This window comes from Streptopelia decaocto (genome assembly GCF_964273445.1).
Source record: "Streptopelia decaocto genome assembly, chromosome: 2".
NCBI classification, from domain to species: domain Eukaryota; kingdom Metazoa; phylum Chordata; class Aves; order Columbiformes; family Columbidae; genus Streptopelia; species Streptopelia decaocto.
In genome coordinates, this window is record NC_138655.1 from 127,436,748 (window position 1) to 127,455,398 (window position 18,651).

General features: G+C 39.6%; 1 protein-coding gene across 6 annotated transcripts in view; it reads right to left on the reverse strand.

The window, feature by feature from the left end:
• CREB5 (cAMP responsive element binding protein 5) overlaps positions 1 to 18,651 on the reverse strand; it is a 260,643-nt gene that overhangs the window by 201,752 nt on the left and 40,240 nt on the right. For all 6 annotated transcript variants that reach the window (XR_014183407.1, XM_082046227.1, XM_082046229.1 and 3 more), the window contains exons 2-4: positions 17,535 to 17,606; positions 14,266 to 14,359; positions 5,806 to 5,927 (exon numbers count right to left, since the gene is read on the reverse strand). Coding sequence is in view for 5 of the 6 variants with exons in the window: in XM_082046227.1 (XP_081902353.1) it covers positions 5,806 to 5,927; positions 14,266 to 14,359; positions 17,535 to 17,588 (270 nt within the window). In the remaining variant the exon portion in view is untranslated. The remainder of the gene's footprint in view (positions 1 to 5,805; positions 5,928 to 14,265; positions 14,360 to 17,534; positions 17,607 to 18,651) is intronic.

Sequence of the window (18,651 nt, forward strand, 5' to 3'; positions counted from 1 at the left end):
ATTAATTGAAGAGGAAATTCAGCTGTTTCAGAGCACTTGCCTCTGATATGTCTACCAGCACACTATTCTGTTTCATCTCTACAACCCCACTGGGGTTTCAGAATATTCAGAAGGGAAGATCAAAGCCAACGTGATGCTGTAGAGGTAGGGCACACACATTCAGGAGTCATACTGAAGTCATACTGTTCTACACCAGCACACTGCAGCATTGATACCACCTCCCACAAGACTACACGTAAAAGGAAATGAATCTGCAGATCTCCTGTCCTGCCTTACCAGAAAACTAGACAAAAAAAAAAGCCTATTATGGAACCACAGTTCTGTGCTGCACATAAAAATCATGTGAAGGGGAAAGAGTCAGGTGAGTGAGAGCATTTGTTTTTCCATAAATGATCAGTGTTGATTTTGTAGTCCGTCAGCCAAGCCAACCACTGTAATGAACCCTTCATCTCTTTTCACTTCTTTCACCAACATAGTGTATTTCCAACATTACTATATGCATCAATATAGGCCTCCAAAACCCAAATACCTATAGTATATGCTATATTAACATACGGGTATTTTTTCTTGTCATACATGGGTGCCATGTTATTTTAATATCACCCTTTCCTGTCTAAGGTGTGCTATTTACTCTGCTGTTAATTTCAGCTACTGTTCTGTCAATGATTAAATGTAGGAGTAAACTTTCTGCTTGGATGGAATGATGGACCAGATTGAAATAAGATATGAAATACTTTCTTATATCAAATTAACATGGCTCCTGCAGCTTCTCCTACTGGGAAAGTAAGAGGACTTCAAAATGGCATTTGCTGCAGATGAGCAGCATATCTCCCAGGGCCTGCTTCTCCCACCATCCACATCAGCAAACAGGATTGGACCCTTTTTTAGTTGGTTTTGTCCTTCACTTAAAATAAGTCTCTGAAAAAGAAAAGCAGCAGCAAACCCCACCAAGTCTCTACAATACAAGCAATGCTTATTGGACATTCTTATTTAGCCAAATTTAGGGCTATTAATTTGGTATTTATTTTTTATCTCCTTGTTGCAATGTAAGAGGTTTCCTTAAAAGAGAAAAATACTTAAGTCAAGCAAAACCCATCATGTTTTCTTCTGTCTGCAAGCTTTCCACAAGAGAGGAAAACCTGCAGGTCAGATATACATTGCATTAAATTTCTACACCTTGTTTAAGTGAAGTGAATATTTCCACCAAATTACACCTGCTCAACAGAAAAATTCTATCATTTCCAGCTTCCCTTGAATTAGATCATCCTCCTCACACTCACAGGCTACAGAGCAGAGCTATGACATTCAGCAAATATTTGCAATAATTTTCTTCTGGAGGTCTGAGAGTCACTGAGTGACAGGAGATGGTGAGGTGGTATAAATTTGACACATGCCATTTTATCTACCTTCTTATGCTGGTAGACATAAATCTACCCTGATACATACAAGGTAGAAGGAGAGCATAGAAGGTACAAAGCAAATTTATATATTTCAAATATGCATCAGACTGTAGTATCGTCCCTTGCTTAACACAAATGAACTGAATATTCATACTTCTTAGTCATTCTGTAGACTGAGCCTATTCAACCACCAAATGCCCTGCACTTGGTTTACATTTTTGTTTTTTGGTTGTTGTTGCTTGTTTCCCTTCACTTCAGCCTACTTCAAGTTGCTGATGCTTTTCTAGCAGTGATGCACCTGCAGTGGGATAGTATACTTAGAACAGGAATATTAAGTAATGTAGAGAACTTCCTGGCTATGAGCTTCCTGAACTGACACTAAACAACACACATTAAAACCAAGCCATTTCCCTGCCTCATTTGCATAGTTCACATATTATCTTGCAACATTGAGCACTGGTTAGAAGATTTCAAAATGGCAGGATAAGCTTTAGGAAGTGACGCATCTAAACTCTAGTATAGGGAGAACGTGATTTTAAAAATTCCCTCATGTTGAAAATAGTCAACTCATTATTTCTAAATACTACTCAATGTAGTACTCTACATGCTAGACTAAGCATATTTTTACTCTTTCTCATTTCATGCAGAGAGGTCAGGCAAGATGCATTTTAATGAAGCAAGTCCAATTAGTTGTTCAGAAACAGATTCCAACTTTTCCCACCTTTGACATTTTTCCCTGAGACCCAACCTTAATACTCAACAAGATGCAACAACAGGGCCTATCCAGCAGCAGCAAAGGTCACATGTTTGCACATATAACCCATTACAAATATTTTAGATAGCTGATGCTCTGACCAGTGCAAACCTAAAACCTGCAGCTAGTAGACTAACATGATCATCTGATCTGCCAGCACTACCTGCCCTGTTGACTTGGGCTGCAAATTCTGTTGGGGCAGAACTATAAATTACTGCCTACCTCAAGCTCCTAAGACCTTTACTATTTACACTTCTGTGAGCAGAAATACAGTATAGATATGCATTTACTTGTACTAATTTTGATGGCAAATTTGTCAGGTAGCATGCTTGTGTCAGGAAGAGTGCCATCAAGAAGATGCAAAAAGCCTTTTTCTGATTTGCTTATCACTTGCTGATCTATAGCATCCTTTGCATTTACATTTAGGGACTAGGCCTTTCTCAAGCAAAGACTTCCAACTAATATTTCATGGTATAAGCAACAGAGGAGCCAAAACAAACTTACATCACTTCCATTTAAAACTTTACTTTTCTAATTTCATTTCACATCCTAGAGGTCATCATCATTATTATTACTTGAGTCCACTCAGTCCCCAAGCAAAGATTAAGCCATGTATATATTAAGAGATGGTCCTTGACAGATGAGGTTACAGTCATAAGACATATCAAGTATAGGAGGCAGAGACACTACTTCCACTTTACACATGAGCAACTATGGCAGAAAGATGCTAAGTGATTTGTTCATGAATAACCAACTGGGATATTAATGCAAGTGTTTTCCCCTCAATACTGCCTTTACAAAAAAGGCACACATGGTGTCCCTAGAACTGTACACTCAGCACTTCATAGCTAATATGGAATGTCACCAGTCCACGTAACCAGCTTAATCACAAATAATTCTCATGGATTATCCATGGGCTCCCACTCAGAAGAGAAAGAGGGAAAAAAAAAAAATGAAAGAATGCAGCTAATTGGACTTTATTCTTTGAGATTTCAAATGATGACTTTCAAGGACAAAAAAGAAAAAAAGTGTTTTTCTCTTACAAGATTTCAGTGTCAAGCTGTGTGCTAAGCCACAGTGATATACCAAAATAAACAAAACTGTTTCTTCCAGAGTACAGAGAAACTAACACAACCAAAAATATTTTTGGAAGGCTTTTCTGAGCCATGAGTAAGATTTCCATGCTGCTAGTATTAGTCTCCAGGTGTTGGTAGGTCCATTAGGACAACACTACATTGAACTCATATTCCAGGGAGAGGCTGTTAGAAGCATTTATTTAGTGATAGCTCCAGCCAGAGGAGTCCCTTTCTGTCATGGCCTTTGTCTCCTGCGTTTGTGTAAAGCCCTGCTGGGGCCCACTTCAGATTCCTATCTGACAGTCAGTCGGTAATGTAAGAACGAGCATACAGCAGACTAATTGGAAACACAGAGCAAATGTTACAGGTTAGCTAGCCAGTGAGACTTTTGCTTTTCGTTTTTCTCCCCCCTTTATTTCTTTACTGATTTCCTCCTCCCCCTCACCCCTCCACCACTGCTCCCTGGAGATCACCAATGGCAGCTGCAGGGGTTGGTAGAAAAAGGGCAGAATAAGACTTCCAGAGGCTGTTTAACAACTGGTATTATCAGGTAACCTGATGCCCTTGTCTATGTTTTAATCAGATTGTGCAGCTATCCTTTGTGAGTTGAAACGGACTCTACAACATTAAGCGTGTCAATCTGTGGCTAACTGCACAGCACTCCGCATCAGCAGATATCTCCTTATCTCCTTCTCCTGCAAAAGCAACACCATGCAGAAAGAACTGCTTCAGAATCCTCTAATTCACAGAGAAGTAGGAATGTACAGAAATGTTCTCCTTGATTTTGGCCTAGTCTCCCCTCTGCAGCAGACAAGAAACATAGTATTAACAAGTTAAGTCTAAAATTAGACACATTCATCTCATTACATGGCTGTTTCCTAGCCTTTGTCCTGCACACAAAGCTTTGAGGGTCAGTCTGGGCTATTTTCCCAATCCTTGACCAAAACTTGGACTCTCTCACATTTGGACACTCTTTTTCCTTGCTCAGCATACCACACTGCAGCCTCTCCCCTCCTCTAGCTGTCTCAGGCTCTTTCTGTATGAGCCACAAATAAACCATCCCTTGACTCCCTTCCCTATAAGCCAAAACCAATCCACTTGTAGACTCCCTTCTCCTTTCTAGAAGCCTTGTCTCCCATTCTATACCTCAGCAATCAGCTTTATCTCTCCTTTTGGAAAAGCCTCCTTGGCCCTTTACTTTGCAGAACTCAAGATCTCCAAGTGCTGCTATATCCAGATTTCACAAGACCCAGCAGCACACTTATGCCTCACATGTATGAATTCTGAGTTGGAGAGTGATTACAGACAGGCAAAGCAAATGACACTACACAGCAGCTATAAGAAATGGTACCTATTGAGGAAGCACTTGCAATTGGAGGCACAGACACTCTGAAAGGCAAAATAATGTTGAGGCTAGCTAAGGAGAGGTATCCTCTGGCTTTAGCACTGTGGTTGCTGCATGATTGCCTTTTCCTACTTTTACTCTATGGTCCTGGTTAATGTTCAGATTAGACAAATAGAGACTACCGTGAGAACTAAGCTAAATAACAGAGTGTTCAATAATTGGGGAATTCCTACAGCAAGGGATGCATTACCTAAGAATTTCCAAGAGCTGGAGAAATGGGAGAGGGGAAAACAGAGGCACAAAAGGGAACATTGTGAAGGATAGGCACTGGGCAGGTTGTTGGAGCACAGTAGGGAGCAATATGCTCCTGTAGGAAGGCCCACATTACTCAGGTGTTTTAGTTCTCAAAAGAAACCAGAACTTTGGATGCTTATTTGAAAAGTTAAAATTTCACACATTACCTCTTGCTGGTCTCCGTAGCTCTTTTACAATTCCTTGAAAATATTAACAGCACTTTAGGATCCCTCAAAACACTAACAATCTTTGGGTACAGGAGTACGCTTAGCACCATACAAAGTGGCCTGTATAATTCAACATTAACTTACAAATGCAAAGACTAAAAGAATACTAATTGGAAATGGGATGTGTTATCTACCAGGTGTTACAAGTTAAAGTTTCCCCCTTCATTATGAATACTTCATGAGAAATAGAGAAACATGATAAAGCTGGTAATGATGGCAAACATACCCCATTGTGTTGCAGAGAAAAGAACAAAACCTCTGTGTGTGTGTGTGTGTGTATATAAAGTAAATGTCTCCTTATAATCCATGTATTTGAGCAACTTTGCAATCCTTACTTCAAAGATGATATACTTTTCCCAAACCTCTCCCTAAAGAGGTGTGTGGTTTGTGTTATAGTTTACTTAAAAGCAGAGGCTTGGAATCAAACCCTGGCAAACACAGTTACACACTTTTGGAAAATTAATGCTGGTTTTTTGTTGTTTTGTGGTGGAGTCTTTTTGTTGTTGGTTTTGTTTGAGTTTTTCTGGGTTGTTGTGGTTGAGGTTCCTTGGTCAACTGTTTCAATACTTCAAAAAGCATGTCACAACTTACAGTGCCACCTAGTTTCTAACCAAAAGGTTACTAGCAGGTACTGTCTGCTTTCACAGAGTATCTTTTAATATTTTAAGGAACAAAATGGGATGGAAGGGTTTGGTGTGCTCACACTCACCCTTTTGTTGTTCTCTTCTTCTTGTGCCTTCCTAAACTCGTGCTCGAGGGAGCAGTCAATGTCGTTGAAGAGGCCCACTTCCTCACAGTTCTTCAGAAAGCGTGTTGGAGTAGGAGTCTGATCTGAGAATGTGACAAGAAATAACCACTGGTATTTAATATTAAAAGGAGAGGGAGACAGCTAATTAGTCTTCCAGGAAAACAGAGGTTCTAGCTACCCTTTCCATGCCTTCCCACCCCTACCACACCGTCACTAAAAACAAACCTCACAGCACTGAATTTCAACACTATGTGCTACAGGCAGGCAGTTCTTGCTAACAGTGTCCAAAAACAGGCAGCAGTCATCATTCAACCAGAAGGACAACCAGCCAGATTTTCACAGGGCACATAACACAAGTGAACATCCTTAACCTGTGCAGATTCTCATTATAACTGCCTGTAAACGTCCAGTAAGAGGTGCATGGCAAAACAATGCAAATGGTAATGCACATTTACACCGCAGCATGCAGATAAGAGCTGCAGATATGCACTAGTTAGTGCCTTCGGGTGCTTGAAAACCACCTCAAACATACACATAATTTGCAAAACACATGAAGTTAGCCACAGTGAGAAATTATTCTTCTAACACAATTTTTGAAAAAAGAGTGAAACAACATTTAGAAAAGCTATCACATGTTAAATTTTGACCACAAAGAAGTGTTCTTATGTGTTCTATACCTAAATGTGTTAGTAAATACAGATAAGCCAGGAGATTTTGAGTCAAGGCTTTTTTTTTTTTTTAATGCATGCCTTCCTCTCTAGGAAGTTTTTGCCTTCTCAGAAATAAATCAGAGGAGGATAGGATTCTATTTAATGTCACAGGCAGGTGGGACTCAAGAAGGTACAAGGTTTTCAGCTGCCTTTCCAAAAACCTGCAAGACATGTGAGCTAAATTGCCCTGAGAACTGCAGCTTCAGTGATGACCTTGGCTGGTCTTTCTTCAGGAAGTGAAAAATCAAGCTCAAGCTTGGGAACCGAGAACTCCACAAAGGTCGGCTCTGCGGCACCTCCATTCATTCCAAAGTGAGTTCTTAACTATATCACCTCAGCTTCCCCATCTCACCTTCAAGATTAAAATACAGAACCATATTAGTAAAAGCAGGGGAGAGTCCAAATGGTCCTATCAGCTTTACACACATTAAAAAACAAAAAATTCTATTGCACATCAGTTTCTTCTTCTCAAGCCCCTATTACAGCTCAAGATGCTTTGTACTTAATTTTATGGAGAGACTGGACTCACTCTCTTCAAAAATAATCTTCTGCATAGTCATTGACAATCACCCTATTGTTTGAAATTCATTGTTTAAGGAACGAAAACTCTGTCATACTAATCCCAGTTACCCATATTGGGCCAATTCTGATCTCAGAAAAAAAGCTTCCCACTTCACAGAATCACAGAATGTTAGGGACTGGAAGGGACCTCAAAAGATCATCTAGTCCAATCCCCCTGCCGGAGCAGGAACACCTAGATGAGGTTACACAGGAATGTGTCCAGGCGGGTTCTGAATGTCTCCAGAGTAGGAGACTCCACAAGCCCTCTGGGCAGCCTATTCCAATGTTCTGTCACCCTCACTGAGAAGTTTCTTCTCAAATTAAAGTGGACCCTCTTGTGTTCCAGTTTGAACCCATTACCCCTTATCCTACCATTGGTTGTCACCGAGGAGAGCCTGGCTCCATCCTCATGACACTCACCCTTTATATATTTGTAAACATTCATAAGGTCACCCCTCAGTCTCCTCTTCTCCAAGCTAAAGAGCCCCAGCTCCCTCAGCTTTTCCTCATAAGGGAGATGCTCCACTCCCTTAATCATTTTTGTTGCCCTGCGCTGGACTCTCTCCAGCAGTTCCCTGTCCTTCTTGAACTGAGGGGCCCAGAACTGGACACAATATTCCAGATGTGGTCTCACCAGGGCACAATAGAGGGGAAGGAGAACCTCTCTCGACCTACTAACCACCCCCATCCTAATACACCCCAGGATGCCATTGGCCTTCCTGGCCACAAGGGCACAGTGCTGGCTCATGGACATCCTGTTGTCCACCAGGACCCCCAGGTCCCTTTCCGCTATGCTGCTCTCTAATAGGTCATTCCCCAACTTATATTGGAACCTGGTGTTGTTCCTACCCAGATGCAATACTCTACACTTTCCCTTGTTATATTTCATTAAATTTTTCCCCGCCCAACTCTCCAGTCTGTCCAGGTCTTGCTGGATAGCAGGACAGCCTTCTGGTGTGTCAGCCACTCCTCCCAGCCTGGTGTCATCAGTAAACTTGCTGATAGTACACTCTAATCCCTCATCCAAATCATTGATGAATATATTGAATAATACAGGCCCCAGTGCTGACCCCTGAGGCACTCCACTAGATACAGGCCTCCAACTAGACTCCGTCCCATTGACCACGACTCTCTGGCTTCTTCCCTTCAGCCAGTTCGCAGTCCACCTCACTACTTGGTCGTCCAGACCACACTCCCTCAGTTTAGCTGTAGACTCCCTCAGTGAGTTCTGGAAGAAAAATTTTTCTCACATGTAACTAAGCTGGGTCAAGTTCTGATATTTTGCCCCTTACAGGGAGCAGTTACCATACACAATGAATTTTACACCATCAGCATAAAAACACACTGTGACCCCTAAATAAAAAGCAAAGCATGCCAAAGGAAATGCAGTTTTCCCTGAGAAACTAAGGGGGGGGGATCAGCCTTCTCCATTAGAAAGCCAGCTGAAGCCAGTTTCCACCTGTAGCAGGTGTGGTCCTACAGGTTTCCCCTTCTCAGGTAATCTAAGGGCAGACACACTCATTTGCATTTATATTTCTGATGGAACATATTGATGAAACATAAAAAACAAGTCTTTAATGTTAAAATTCTGTTTTATTTCTTTTGGCTTGAGCATCTTACTTGTGAGCTTAGAGGAAACAAAACTCAAGTGTTTGGGAATGCACACAGATTTACCCATTAGCTTTCACAGCTAACTACTGTATTATCAGAGTCAGAAACATAAGACTTTCCAAGGATCTTGCAAGAACTCAGCACAAGCAACCAAGTCAACCAGGTGCTGACATTGATGGGAACTGAGGACGCTCGGCACTTCACAGGTCTATATCTTACATAAGTAATACCAAACTAATCTGTAGGGTAACCTCACTGAAATCAGTAGATTTACACCCAGGTTGTCTTTGACCCTTGGACTGGAATTTTTACTGGAAATGAAGTGCACTAAAAAGCAGCAGAAAGAGATTTTATCTCCAAAAAGGATTAAATATTACTTTAGTGAGCAACATGATTGCTTTGCAGAAAAACAAAGCCAAGCCTTCCTGAACATGAAGAGCATGTTAGTACTTGAATGCAAGGCAAATACAGGAAATATTTTATTTTCAGAAGTGGTATATCCATATGAAATAAACAAGAATCCTGTTGTTTTTTTTTTTCAGAGTTGCTTGAGCCCTTAATTTGGGCCAGTAAGGCAGAAGAGAGTACACTAACATAGATAAGGCCTTGTTATTTTTCACCAAGGCACACAGCTGATCCAGAAATCAGGCATTACTACAACAGGCTTACATTATGTCAGCAGCAACTTCATGGGTAGCAAGGTGGTTAAAACAGACAGACCCCCTCTTCTCCCAGTCAGGGCGGGAATACCATCAACCACCCAGCCTAAACTTCATCCACAGACCTGCTGGAAGCCAGTTAAGCCAGATATAAAATAAGAGCTGTCTTTCTACCTTATAATACTGCATCCTTCAACATTCACAGAAACCACAAGTCCATGAAACCTTCGTGTTTGTATGAAAGCAGAACTGATAGAGATCCAGACTTTAAAATGTTGAGACTTTACATAGTATAGTAGTCACACTGTACATTGACTGCTCCCACTGGGTTCAAGGCTCAATATATTGCTTTCAAAACAGTAGCCCAGGAAATGCAACATTAGCTTGCTATATAGAGACTTTATTTGAATGCATTTTGTAAAACTACCTTGGATCCTAGAGTTTCACCCTCAAAGCGTGAATGAAAACTTTAAAGCTTGATACCAGTCAAGAAAAAAATGGAGAACCAAAGGACAGTTATGTGAAGTAAGCTTTCATTTTGGGAAAAAGATATATATATATATACATATATATATATTCAGTAAAAGATATCTAACAGCACAGCTCCAAAGTGTGTAACTTGATTCTTTGTCCTTCTTAAAAAAAAAAATAATTTAAAAAAAGTTTAGTCTGATGTGCAGTAATAACAGGCATTTGGCTTGTTCAGCTGTGGGCTCTGTTGAAGTTGTATACTTACCCTTGTTATACTTTCACACAATGATAACAAAGTCAGAGGAATAGGGCTAGAACTGAAATTTGAAGGGCTGCCCATCAAGCAGCCAGAAGGAAAGAGGAATGTCCTGAGAAATTTGAGAAGTTTCCTTCATCAATTTGGCAGGTTGATTCCCAAGTGCACCAAGCAGCTCAGGATCACAATACCCCATGCAGGTGATGGAAGAGGAGAGGAATCAGAAGTGCACGTTGTCATACCTGGTAGAACTGCCCTCACCCTGGGGCTCACAGCTGAAGGCTCCCAAGAACTTTACTGCTTAAAGAAGCACTGTTTAAAACACTCGTTTGACTTTCTATGGGGGTACACATACTGGGTAAAACACACATCTTTAACATCTTCTGGTCACTCAGATCCTGACCAGTTGAATTTTAGAAGACTTTTCATTTCATTATTTGATAAAGTAAGGGACACAAAGGTACACAAGAAATCAGACAAAATTATTTTTTGTTAAATCATTTTGCACTCCACAAAATTCAAGCCTAGATAAACCTTCTTGTGTAAACAACATGGCAAAAAAATGTAACCCAACCAAGGATGACAGAAGTTACCCCACTGACACAGGCATTACCTGAGAAAAATAATAGATTTGCACTATCTTTAGCACATACACTTTTTTGTGTAGAGAAAACTGTTTCTATCTCTACAGTGAGCTTTAGCCCCAAAAATCTAGACTATTGGATGTCAGTAAAGAGAATCAAGAAGAAACAAGATTTCTATATAGATAATCCTGGCCTCTCCTGCATCTGCCAGCAGCACTTTTGGAAGGACTTCCCCCCCTCTAACGATCACAAGGCATCGCTCCTCTTCCCAAATTTTATTCCACAGGAATTTCAATGTCCCCAGCTCCCAAAGTTCAGTTTCACTTGGCTTTTAGTACTTACATGGAGGGAACAATCTTTCCCATAGACATTAACATTTCAGTGTTAAAAAAAGCTTTGACACACAACAAACTACAGAGTCTCAAAACAGTGCAATGTTCAGTTAGCACAACAGCAGAGAGATTACTTCTATTTCAGTCAGCCTAACTACAAAGTTTCCTGCAATGATGACTAGCATGCAAAACTTCCACAAGATACGGTGTTTTATCTCAAGTAGCTCTTTCTCATCTAAGAAAGATGGAAATGGAAACCTTTGATGACTTTCTACCCATGCTCATAACAAGACTTTTTAAAAAACAAAAATGAAATACATACACACACACACAAAAAGGAACGAATAATATTAATTTTAAAAGACAGAAAAAAATATTGCAATGTCAAATTATCCAACCAAAGAATCACTTGTATTTTAATTAAATGCCTCTAGCAGACTTCCATTCATACAGTCAGAGAACAGAAAGCTATTTAGTGTATGTATGTACCTGGAGTTGCTGAATTAGTTCAAGAACCACCAGATTAAATAAAACTTGTTCTTCTTCATCCAGTATGAAAAAAATGGAAGAAAATATAGTGGAACTAGTTGATAAGAAGGAAGCTTCTGGCTGGACATACCTGATAAACTAGCATAGCACCAATAGTTTCAGTCAGGTCACAGAACCTTGTTTATTAAAGACTGACCTCACCTACATAAGAACATATAACGTAACTTCACCTTTCACTTACAAATTGATATTTCAGACCTCAGCCTATTTCACAAAAGAAACAAGTTCCTACTTCCCAAGTAATTTTTTCCTTAGTTTCTAAGATGTTATATTGGTACAAGACCAACAGCCCCTCAATTCTAGCACCTACCTCCAATAATAGTTAATATAAGACATGCCTAGTGTGTGTTAAATATTACTGATACTATACTGACCCTGGACTGGGGATTAGCTGTCTCTGGAAACAGAGTAGATAATTCTAACAGGTACCTGAAAGCATACAGCCCATTATTTTGCATGAGTAATCACTAATAATGAATGGATCAAATACAATACATTAAAAGATGATAGACTACAACATACAGGAAAAAAGGATAAAGTCTGACTTCTAGGCAGATTAACAAAAAGAGGCAAAAAAACCCACCACACACTAACACTGCACCTGGCTTATTGCAAGGCAATTGCTACTGCAATTCTTTGAACCAACTGACAACAGAAACGATAAAAAAATAAAAAAAAAAGGGCCAAAAATAGCAAAAATGCAAAAATCCAAGAAGGAAGACATGAAGACAAATGTCTAAAAGAAAAGTCTGTCTCTTTTCCCCATATATCATTAATTTTTCATTATGAAATCTAAGAATAAAACATCTTAAACTTTAAGGTATTTGGATTTCCCCAGGGTTTAAGTGGGTAATGAAGCAACTATTTTTCAATGTCTCCCTACAGAGAGTAGATGATCTATGATGCTTCCAAACTAAGGATTGCAAAATGCCAAACAAATCCACCAAAATGAACACAAAAAGAAAAATCAATACACAGCAGCACCAGGTTGCTGGGCCAGTACAGTCAGACACATTTGCCACAGTACTTCAGAACACATGCAGCTTTTTACTCTTTCGTTACTACAGAGGATCGTTATACACAAACCACAAGGAATAAATCCCTCAGAAGCAATCTGGGAGCCTTTCTGGCCATGAAATTCTGCATTTCTACACACTTAACTGGCTAACTGCAGGTCTAGGGGCCCCACTACTGGTGGCAGTGGTGGAAGCCAGTCAAAGCTTTCTGCCTGGGGAAGCAAACCATTGAAAGGAGCAGGACAGCTAAATTATAGAAGTTACCAAACATAAAAAGAGCTACTCAGGGGACTCCTGATGACAGAATATACTCCTTAGAAAATGCCCTCGAGGAAAAGTCTTGCCAAAGAGAAAGTCCTAACAAAAGCCAGCACTTTCAGAGGATGACTATGCCCACAGCACAGATGTCTTCCAGCAGTTTCCCTGTCAGAGGACATGGCCAAGTGCAAGAGCAGCATTTTCTCATTTGTGCTTGCAAACACAGGATTCTGCGGGCATAGCTGGCATGTAGGCACTTTACAAGACCTACTCTTCAATGTGCTGTGTACTGTTCCTTTCTAAGCTTAGTCCGCTATGGCACTTTCAAGTGTAAAAGGAAAATAAATTTTATTTACAACGAGGTCTGTATGATTTCTCACTGGTGCCTAAAGTCCCCTCCAAAAAAGCCTAAATCAAATATTTGCAAGCAATTGCTACCCAATTATGATTTTCATAAAAATGGAAATGGTTTACCCATTAAAGAGTTAGTCTGCTGGAGGTCATATTTGCACCTAAAATGGCATAATTTAACTTGAAAACACCCATTTCAAAAGATAAATATCAAACACTGGCTAACATACACACACACATTTGCATCATAGTTTTTTCCCCACAATTACTTTGAAGCCTGAAAAACCCTAGTGATATTTGTCTTAATAATCCATTTCTATAGCCCAAGAAATACACAACAGGAAAGAGAATAGGAAAGAAGGGGTAAGATTATGGCTAGCTTGACCTTACCCAGCACTTGCTGAATGCCAGCAAGCCACCAATGCACGGTTACTCAGACAAGAGTATGTAAAAACTATGTAAGAAACTAAAGGATGTAACTGTACACAATACTAAATAACCTATGTGTACGACAGGGGAAGTACAGAGAGAGATGGTTACCTTTAGGGGAAAAAGTAGTGAATATATAACCCACTGGCTTATCTTTCTGGTTATGGTTATTTATAGTGGGCAGATCTTGAGCCACCTTAAAGATGGCTCGTACAATGTGGCCTCATACAGCTGCTGAAGTGAGTCTGTCAAACTTAAAATAGTGAGTCTTATAGGAACGGGCAAATGCACTTCATTAACACGCTCACCACTGGGCTCCCAGGTGACACATGCTTAAGTGCCTATATTTCACTGGCATGTTGTCACGAGAGCCAGCAATAGAGCTGCCAACATGGACAAGGTTTAACAATTTTTTTCCCCCTCTCATGCCAAACCTGTGGGAAGGCATAAGAATGGCAGCTTTTTGTCCAAAGATAGGCATTCTAGTTTATTCCATCGCTACTTGTAATTTGATTGCAGCTGGGGCTTTTAAAAACCAATCTTGGAGGTATTTTGCCAGTAGCTTTCCAGTAGGAGTCATGCTTTCAACATCATCTGAATAGTTATCTTGACTCTTGAATTCATGTCTTCTTACCTGATAACATATTATCTGTTTTTATTGAAGGAAACTTCAAAGTCATTTCATGTTTGTGCCTGTGAATCATCAGATGATCCTCTGTTGGAAAACGCTGTCAGGCAAACACAGAAAGACAGAGAGGAAGAGGGAACAAAAAAAAAAAAAGAGAGAAAAAAATTTAAATCTCTAATAAACTTTTGGCATTAGACAGAATTTCAAAAATGAGAGAGAGACAGAAATGTATCCAGCTAGAAATGTGTCCAAATGGCACAGGAAACAAAATATTTGAAAATTCAAGTAAATATGAGTAACATGAGTAACAAACAGCTGTGCTCTACTTAGAAATGTATTTGCTGGAGCTCTCTCTGGCTTTGCAAACCACAAGGTGTAACATATTTGCTTGAAAAAGTTTCACAACAAGTTTTGAATTCTAAGGGTCTCAGACACCAGCTCCAGCTACCACAGCCTCACAAGTCACCACGTGCCTGAGGATCCGTGATAACTGCTGTCATGTATGCTCTTAGCCCACGGCAAACACAAAATAATGCAGTGTATCTTAAATCACTTTCCTGGATTTTTCTGCTTTGCGTCTTTCTGCAACCCATATCTGCTGAACAGCAATTAAAAAAAAAAAAAAAAAAAAAAAAATCAAATAAGCCAGCTTTTCCCTACCCAAAAGTATTCAGGCAAAATGCATCTTTAGTTTTGGAAACCTCTGACATTTTTACTTGATTCGAAGTGACAATGCAATGGTGCTCAGTATATAATAACTATTTATGACTATTTTACCAAATTAAATTATTGTCTTTTGTCAAGCAGAAAAGGTGGAGAAATGTGCTTTGTAAGAAACTAATCAGTGTGCTAAGTTTGTTTTACAGTCTGATAGTAGACTTCTACAACAAATAGCTTCTTTAGAACAAGACAAAGAGGAGACAAGCTTGAAAAATGTTCGAGCACTTGCACACTTGAGCTCTAAGACCACACTGGTTCTGTTAGGTTTACTTCACCAGAAGATATATACACAGACAATTGCCACAAACTACTGTAACAGTTTCAACAGGGTTATTTCAGGACTAGCAAAGGCCAAAAGTTGTATCACTAGGGCTTGAAGGGGGGGAAAAAAAAAAAAAAAGAAAAAAAAAAGCAAAGCTTTTTAAAGTAATAGGTACATAGGAGACTATAAAAAACTGGCAACAACAGAGTTAAAGTGACTTAAAGCTTTGAACACTGTGTATTCTTGGCTAAGTGACTTTGCTTGCGGTTATAGTGTAAATAGTTGCAGTATGTTACACTTTCGGAGAATCTCTCTAAACCCATAGACAAAGCAGCATAAATAATGGGAAAGAATTATCTGGGGAAAAAAACAATCCAAAGACCTTTTCCTCACTGAAATCCTGGTTCGTTGCTTTCTCATCTGGAAGAAATGCAGCACTAGAAATTTATGTTAAGAACAAAGGGAATATGTGAAAGACCTTGCTCAATGAAATTGTGAGGGGGAGGAAAAACAAAACAAAACAAAAACAAAACAACACCACACCACCGTTTGTTCTCAAGGAAATTGATTTTCCTTCAGAGATGCCATGCTCTGTCTTCAGGGTGAAATCTGCCAGCTTAAAGAGGGCATGGGCTGAGGAGAAACTATTCCTCCAGTCCAGACTTCTGTCTTTTCTGTAAGTCTACTTTCTTCCTAAAGCAGGTCAACTCCCTCAGCCCTCAATACACATCCACACCAGCTGATGGAGAAGCAAGTCCCATGACAGCTTAGCTGGATAGCAGCGCTACACTATATCCTTCTGTCAAGTCCTCATTTACAATAAACAAAGGTCACATCTTGAAATGAGAAATTAAATGTTTTTTTTAAGATGAAGTCACATGTACATTGCTTGTCTTCTCAAATGGTGACAGCATACAACCAAACCTGCTCTCTGAACACCTAAATGAGCTTGTTTGACTCAGCTTCTCCTCCACTGAGGAAATTAATTAATAGCTGACATGAAAACACTCAAGTCCACCAATCTGAGTGGAAGTCAGTTTTAAGATTAAACAAAAAGGTAAATAAAACTTGACTGTAAAACTCAGATACTTTTATCCTACTTCTGTGACACACTGATGAAAGCTTAACTCTGCACGTGGACATCTGAAGTGACAAATCCTCAATCAGAGGCACAATCCAAAAGGTAGAAAGGTTCCCACTTAGCAGAACAGCAAAGCTGCTCAGCCGGTTGTTAACTGGACCTCAGGCTTCTCTCTTTCCCTATTTCAGATCTTGGCAAAATCAACATCTACACTCCCGTAATAGTCACCCATTGTTCCACCAGAGAAACCTAAAGGGTTGTAAAAATATTAGCCAGCTGAAAACTCACAACATACAGTTAAAGCAGGAAAATATTACCCTCATTAAGAGAGGAGAACCCTGGGAAATGGGTAATATAAATCACTTTAAAGAGATTCCTACAGGAAGCCTGTGGCAGAAGCACAAAAGATGCCCTTGCCTGAAGATCTTACTTGCAGATTCTTGTCATTAAGCCAAACTAGGGTCAGAAGTGCCACATGTGGGACTTTGCTCACCACTGCAAAATCAGTGACTTTGCAGAAGACACCTGTAAATGCCAATTCAAAATCTCAGCAGGTAAAATCCTTGTCACTTCAGTTGTTTTAAGATCATTAAACATCTAATGCTGCAGGTCAGATTATACCTTCAGAGGCACAAGGCAGATCACCAGTTAACAGGAATCCCAAATGTACATCCTGGGGCAGAATTTATCTATAGATGCATTTTCAGAAAAGAATGTTTAGTAGAAAGATGTCTCAAAGATTTTTGTGTGTCTTGTTTTTGTTTTTTCAAAAGCTAGTAAGATAGCGCTGTATTTAAGTATTAACAAAAAAATCTGGAGGGTCACCACATCCACCAGGAAACTTAATATATTTTGTCATACTTACAAGCAGAAGAAGACAGGTGTGTCCTGCCTAGTATGTATTCTTGCTAGCCATTAAAGGAATTTGCGATATCTGGCTTGAAACATTAGGTTTAGGGTCAAAGGTAGGAACAGAAGCAGCCTGAGAAGCACTTTCACCAACTCACTTTTAACTAGCTGTTATAGTTGCTTTAAATATTTTGTAATAGCACATTGTAGGGTAAGGAGAGAAATGAGGGGGAGGTGAAGGACTTAAAAAAAAATAAAAAGACAACACACAATATTATTAGACGTGTTAATATATCAGGAGGCATTATACAAGCCAGAGCTAGTGCTGAGGACTCAATTAATATCACCGCTGACTCCACTCACCTGTGAGCAGCCTGGGGCACTGCAGACAAAAGGCCTCTCCTGCTCCAAGTTCATCTTTGATTCCTCATAAATCTACATGTTAAAAGGGAGAGGGGGAAAGAAAGGGAACCTATGAATATATACGTTCTAAACTTCATACATACATGCAATATACAATCGTCATGGTTTCTGCTTTTATTTCAAACTCCCAGAACAAAGTTTACATCCTCAGAGTACTAAATTTGCTAATATTCAGCAGGCTCCCTACAGTCTAAGTTCTTATTGCTCCTTCCTGAGCACATATTTACTTTGAAGAAAGAAAAAAAAAAAATAACCATTAAGCTTTCACAGCAGAAATCTGCCTCAGAAAAAAAGCATATGTTCGGTGTTGTTATTAGATAAGACCGTGTCTGCTCAGAAGTATCTCTAATTAAGAGTTTTTACCTCTCCTTCTTCAGTTCCTGCTGAACAACATTAAAACCAGACGTCTAGGTTACTTCTGAGAAAGAACCCACTTTTTGAAGTTCTTCATCCATACCATTCAATATTAATAACTTAAATACATTACATACATGCTCTCTTTACACACAAGACAATCACGCATCCCAATCCTTTAAAAGGTCAACTAGACTCTCAGAATCTTGAGAAGTGAAGTTTTGCCTAAAGCTGCAGCTCCCCAACAGTAGTTCCAGTCCTGTAACCTTGAGCTAAAGCCTGAGAGAGAGCTCCCAAGCCTCAAATAAATCCAAAGGAGGAAACATTCACCCTCAGAACGCGGCAATGCAGCTGAATTTAGGTCAATATTACAGCAGCACCCTGACCAGCAAAAAAAAAAAAAAGAAAAAAAATATAATATTTAAGTAACATTTTAGGATGTAAAATAAATAAGTCACTTCTATTGGAAATGTTTTGAGACTGTTTGTACAATTGGCATTACAAGCTGGCATATAGGAGCTGACCCGCCTTAAAGAGCAATATATGATTTCTGCTTACATTATGCCTCAAATCCCTTAAAAATCAGCCTTAGACACATACCCGAGTTGTGTTTGTGTAATTTTTTCATAAAACAAAGAGAAATATCTTGGTGGAGAAGCAGGACTTGATTTCAAGTCTACAAAAACCTGCAGAAGGACAAGTA